The sequence below is a fragment of the Solanum tuberosum genome, unplaced genomic scaffold (genome assembly GCF_000226075.1).
Source record: "Solanum tuberosum cultivar DM 1-3 516 R44 unplaced genomic scaffold, SolTub_3.0 scf00240, whole genome shotgun sequence".
NCBI lineage: Eukaryota > Viridiplantae > Streptophyta > Magnoliopsida > Solanales > Solanaceae > Solanum > Solanum tuberosum.
In genome coordinates, this window is record NW_006239164.1 from 664,294 (window position 1) to 671,139 (window position 6,846).

A 6,846-nucleotide genomic window follows, 5' to 3' on the forward strand; every position below is an offset into this window, starting at 1 on the left:
ATAATTCAAATATGACATATAGACTTGATGATAATGATTGGAATGACATAAAAGAACTTATAGAATTCTTAAAAGTTTTTTATTTAACTACAAAAAAAATATCTGCACTTTATTATCCAATTATTTGCTCTGTTTTACCTAATATTTGTGCTATTTCTAATAAATTTTATAAATTCAAAAATAAACCAAGATTTGAAGCATCTGTTAAGAAAATGATTGAAAAATTTAAAAAATATTTTATTCTTATTCCTCAAATTTATTTAACTGCTTGTTTGTTAAACCCACATTACAAAGATGAAGGTGCATCACGAATGGTTGATAAAATATATTTTAATTTGAGTATTGATAGTGAAAATGATGAAACACCTAGTTGTCAAGATGTTAAAGATAGTATAAAAATTGAAGCTAGAAAATTGTACGACTTGTATAATTCTAATATAATGAATGTAGTACATAACGAAGAGCCTCAAAGTTCTAGGAGTAGATATAATAATGAAGATGATATTGATGATATGATAGATTGTATTATTGAACTTTCTCATAATGATATAAATGATTTTGATGCATATATTAATCAAAATACAGAACCTACTACTATTGATCTTCTAGAATGGTGGAGCAATCGCGGCCAGGGATTTCCAAAACTTCAATCGGTTGCTCGAGATGTGTTAGCTATTCAAGCATCTTCAGTAGCTTCGGAAGGCGCTTTTAGTGCAACAAGATTTCAAATTGGAGAGCATAAATATTCATTAGCAGCAAATAGCTTGGAGATATCCGTATTATTTAGAGATTGAATTAATGGCGAGAGAAGGAGTTTTGGTCGTCCACCTTTATCGACCACATTTGAAAATGACGTTGATGAAATAATGCAAGATTTTAGTGATGACGACATTGATGCAATGGAGGAACTAGCTAATCAACCAATTCCAGAGCATGTTAGTAGAGAAATGTTAAATGATTTAAAAAAAGATTTCCTTGGTAGCATGAACTATTAAATTTAAATGTCTATTAGTATGAGTATAATAATTCGAGGTCTAATTCAAACAGAACCCTTCCTAGAAGGTGGCTGTGTAGATTAGATTTTTTAATACTCTACTAATATTTTGTAACTCAACTTGTACTATTTAATTAATATTAATAAAAGTATAGGCTATTCGCCTTAATTATTTTTTATTATTGTCTTCAAAAGTTCAAATTTAACTTTTAAAGTGTGAAATTTAAACTTTTATAGTTTTAAAGTTTGAATTTAAATTTTCAAACTTTTAAAATTTAAAGTGTGAAATTTAAATTTTTATAGTTTTAAAGTTTGAATTTAAATTTTCAAAGTTTTAAATTGTGAAATTCAAACTTTCAAACTTTAAAAGTATAAATTTTTTTGCTTCTAATGAAATTATAAGAGTTTTAATATTATTTGTGTAATGTTCCTAATTTTTTAATTTTAATAAAAAAAATTTAAAATTATAACAGTTGGGACCCGGTTTCCGGTCCGGGACGGGTACACTGATTTTTTTCTGAAATTACCGATTCCGGTCCGTTCCGGTTCCGGTTCGGTTCCGGCCCGTGGTGCCCGGTTCCGTTCCGGTTCCGGTCCTGTTGCCAGCCATAAGTACTATTGTTGGAATACAAGTGAAATTATGAAAAGTCATTTGTTTTTTTTTGTAAATGAGACAGTAGCACAACCCTTTAACACTCTGTTTGGATCATTGTTACCCATTGTATTATATTGTATCGTACATATAATGTTTATTTTGATTGTTACTTAAAATATATTGTATTATTAAATTTCGTTGTTATATAACAATGAAAACTCCTATTTTATGAAACAGCCGATTTGATGTGTTCTCATTGTTACTTAATTTCTTTTTCCAATTATATCTTTACATAATATTTCAAAATACTATTTTACCCTTTTCCTTATATTATTTAATTCTAGTAAAACCTCCTACCCTAAAATAATTAAGGATATTTTAGTAAATTTATAAATTACAATACAGTACAATACAATCAAACCAAACAATTAAAATGTTATTAAATAACAACAAACAATACAGTCTAGTTAAACATTGTATCTACCATACAATAGAGTACAATACAATACAATACATTATGAAACAATGGGTAACAATGATCCAAACAGAGTGTAATAATTGAATGTACATTACTTTTAAAGCAATAGTTTGAGTGAATTTCGAAAATACCCATACATGTTGACGGTTAGGTGGCTGCTTATTGTCATTTCTTTTATATATATATATATCTAACAAAATTATTTAAAAAATTATAATACAAATTGGATTCATTAAGTAAGTATTTATCTAAATTAGACCCAATCTAAACTATTTATCCTGACTCGCCCACAACTCAAACTATTTAACCGGCAACCCCCTTGTTCTATTAATTGAACAACTGCTTCTTCATCTTTGATATCATCGTAGTATATATATATACTTTGATAGTATCTATATACGCTGATGGTATCAAACAATAACTGATCAGTCTTTTCACTGAAACACTCTCTGATCCTCCTTGATGCCAACAGAGTATAAATATATATACTCTAATGGTATCAAGGAGTAACTGAGTAATATTTTTCACTGAAGCATTGGTTCCTCCTCTTTGATACAATCAAAGTGTATATATATACACACACTTTGATGGTATCAAGCAATAAATATGCATTAGTTAGTTAAAAATAAGAGAGTGTGAAAGTAAGGAGATAACCGCTTGTAAATTAAAAAAAAAATTGGAATATAAAAGTTTTTTGCCTAATATTATTGGGCCGTGCGTAGTTCATACTATTTTTACTAGAGCAACTAGTATGGCTATAAGCCATGATATTGAGACTTTTAGGTATGAATGAATTTCAATTGTATTCAATAATTTTTTTATTTTTTAAAATAAAATAAAATAATATTATTATTGATTATACTTTCAGATACTCCGTTTTACACAACGTATCAAATAACTTTATAAATTGATCTTCAATATTATTATAAAATTTACTTGTGATGTAGTTTGATAAGAAATTTTCTTTGCATTTTGTTATTTCAGAAACTGTTCAAGTTTAAAGAAGGGTAATATGAAGATTTTTGGAAGCTGATTTGTTCTCTTTCTTTGATAAGTTAGACAAAAAGGCTGATTTGTATTTGGCCAAAATTTACATAGATAATTTATTATATAATTTTATTAATGAATTATGGAATATATATATTTTTTTACATAAATTAGTCTTACCCATATATATATATATTTATTTATTTTTATTTATTTATTTTATTTTTAAAAACAATTTTAATATAGTAACACAAAAACTAACTCGAATAATATTTGAATATTTGAGATTCATATATAATACATTTTTAACGTCGTTAATTAGAGAGAAAAATAAATAAAAATATAATACATTTTGAATTCAATACATAATATAAGCATGTTTTAATGCACGTGGTGGATATATAACCAAGATATTTTTAATACAAATATATTATAAGTATTTTATGAGAATTTCAAACATTTCAATATTACCTAAACTAGTTTTCATTGTCAAAAATGGATTATATTTGTCCGAGAATTACAACTATCGAATTCATTACCATGTATAATATTGAATTCAAATTGTATTACAATCATAATTTATACTCCCTCCATTTCAAATTAATTGAATTGTTGAGACATTTTTCATTTTCAAATTAACTTAATTGTTTAATTTTCAAGATTATTTTTAAAATGTTCTTCCAATTTCACCCTTCATTAGTTAGTATTGGAATTAGTTATTAACTAATACAGTTCTAATACAGTTGTCTCACATCTCGCTAAAATAAATGAGTTAACAGTTTAGCAAAATTAAAAGGTTTCACAGGCGCATTTTCGCCGCGTCGCCCACTTTCACGGACAACCCACCAGCCTCACAGCGCCCAATTCAACATCAGCTTTGCGAAGAAAACAGTGCCACAATTATTTCACTTCACCTGTTTTTCAACCACCACCACTATGAATAGAAACTACGTCATACAAATTTGAAATAATCAAATTTTGATGCAAATATCAAATATAAGAAAAAATTAAAAAGAAAATTACCACCGCCAAGAAAATTTAGACATTGCTACTCTCTCTTTTTTTCTCAAGATATTGCATAGTTTGAATTTTAAGAGTCAAATAATTTGATTTTAATTGTGAATTAGGGTATGAAATAATTATTATTTTTAAAATTAAAATTTATATATTTGAAAATTACACTAAAAAAAATACTATAAATCACAATAACTGACAAATGAAAATATATATGAAAAAGTTAGGATCAAAAATAAATTTATTGAAATTTCGAATTATAAAAGTGTCACAAAAATGGAAATAAAGGGATTTTTGTTATTTGATATTAATAATGAGTTTTGGTTAATTTAAATTTTGTGTGGGTTTTATATTAGTTGGAAAACATCTAATAACATGATTTCTTTTATATACCATAACAATAAGAATAACATATTCAGTAATTTCTTTTATATTTAAGATTAAAATTCCAAAATTAATACTTAAAAAAAAAGAAATTTCATTCATTTTAATGCCATCCTTATCAATAACTGAGACATTACTATTTGCTAACATCACTTCCCATACAACTGGAGAAACATTTAATTTACTCCACTTAATATATATATATTTATTTTTAAAAAAACTTTTTTAATGCTGAACACACTTGAATCCAACAGATAGAATATATACTTTTATTGTTTCTTCTCCACTTTATTATTCCCCTCTTTAGTGGAGGATCAAAATGCAATAGTATTTTATTTATTAAATTATTATAATTACATAAACACTATGGATAACATCAAAACCAAAATCTGTCTTTTGATTTTCGAGTTTCATTTTAAGTAACTTTATAACAATGTTCATTTTTTTTTTTTAAAAGGGGCCCCATACAGAGGCAGGAGATGCAGGATCGACCAACAAATGATAGGCCAGAGAGATGGGCTCATTCGACTAATCAGTGATCCCTGGGTCGTAATTGAGACAACTAAGTAGAGGATGGGAAGATGTGAGGCCGGCCAAAGGTGGTTCTATATAGCTCTTACGCTTTTACAACTCGTACTGTTTTATTTGAAAGTGAAATCGTTTTTTTTTGGCAATTTTAAAAATATATTTCTATTTATTCTTGTTTTAGTTCACAATAAATAATTTTTAGGTTTTGATATATCCATCAAATAAATTATTTAATAATATTTATAAAGAGCGTTATTTAAATTAAAATCTTATTTGTTTGCATTTAATCTTAATGATATTTCTTCAACTCCATCCATTCATCACCATCATCAACCACTATTACCTACTGTCCCCGTTGTTACCTTTCATTATCAACTACACCATTAATCATAACCACCAATATAGTTATCAATGTCTATCATCTGTCGTCACCATTATTAGCTACCATTTATAACCATTATCATAACCACGACATGATACATACAAGCTATTCTAATGCAAGAATTAGTGGTTGATTTTTATGCTCAAACTCATGTAACACGGAGGTAAATTATATACTTGACATGATACATATTTGGCAAAATACTTGATAGTATATCTTAAATTTGTCAATAAATATTATTTTGATACTTGGACTATAACATGTTTCCAATTAAACACCTAAACATATAATTAAATATTTCTATAGATACTTTTGAATAAAAAAAATGTTTTTTTTAATGTATGTCTCAAATATTCATTATGTACATAAGTAAATCACATCCTTTTATGAAGTTTTTTATCATGTGGTAAGGTTCTCGAAAGATATAATAGTTCAAATATCTTAATAAAATTTACTAACAAATTTAAAAGATTACGATATATTCAATCTAAATATTTTAAATACCCCATCAAAGTTTAAAATTAAACTCTATAGCATAAGAAAAATAAATTTTACACTCATCTCATCTCAACCAACAATTTACAATTCCCGTTAACTCAAAACTGGAAATCCCCCTTCCCCAGAAAAGCAGAAGAAGAAACAAAAAATGCCACATTGGTGATGATGATCGAGTTGATTGAGCAGAAAATTTTTCAAGTAGAAAATTCCGAGTTCAATATGATCTGCATGTGTTTCTCGATTGAGCTTGTCACACTCCAAGTAGTAGATTTTGAGTTCCATATTATCTGCATGCATTTTCAATTGAGCTCGTCGCACGAAATTTGTTAAAAAAAAAGAAAGAGAAATAGAAGAATTTCTTTTAGTGATTTTGTCCATGGCTGTTTTGAGATTCTCCATGGCTCATTTCTCTAACTTCAATCACTACTTCTTCTTTCTCCTTCTCATCACCTAATTCTTCGGTTTCCTTTTCCAATTTCTTCTCGAATTTATTCAAATCACTTCCGTCTCCCAAAACAGAGTTTTTACTCAACACAGGCGTTGCCAAAAAACTCGGCCTCAAATCTCCAGCCATTATCACAACAATCTTCTCTTCAAACACCGGCATCGCCTTCACAATTCCGATCGCCGGTTTTTCACCGTCGCCGGACTCAGGATCTACTTCCGAATCGTGATCAATTTCGCCGTTTTCTCTTAAATGACCGGAGAGTTTCCAGTAAGAACAAGCTAAAATTAGAAGAGCGAAAGCTATTAACCCTAACATAGCTGCTAGACCGCCGAAGAGATACGGTACCGGAGAATGCCATGGCGATCTCTGTACCATCGCCGGCGGTGAAAATGTAGCTTTTACGGTTGATTTTGATTGTTCGAACTTTGATGTGATTGTAGAGAAGCCAATTGCTGTTCTCATTTTTCTATTTTTGGTTGAAATTTTTGTTGTTTGGAAAGTTTAGTGGAAACTGAGAGGTGTTTTTTTTTTCTCTTTG

General features: G+C 28.1%; 1 protein-coding gene across 1 annotated transcript; it reads right to left on the reverse strand.

Annotated features, from left to right (window-relative positions):
* Positions 1-5,824: 5,824 nt before the first annotated feature.
* Positions 5,825-6,846, reverse strand: LOC102584769 (protein GLUTAMINE DUMPER 1-like). The gene has a single exon (XM_006357000.1). The coding sequence runs from the start codon at positions 6,768-6,770 to the stop codon at positions 6,222-6,224; it is 549 nt and encodes a 182-aa protein (XP_006357062.1). The 5' UTR covers positions 6,771-6,846; the 3' UTR covers positions 5,825-6,221.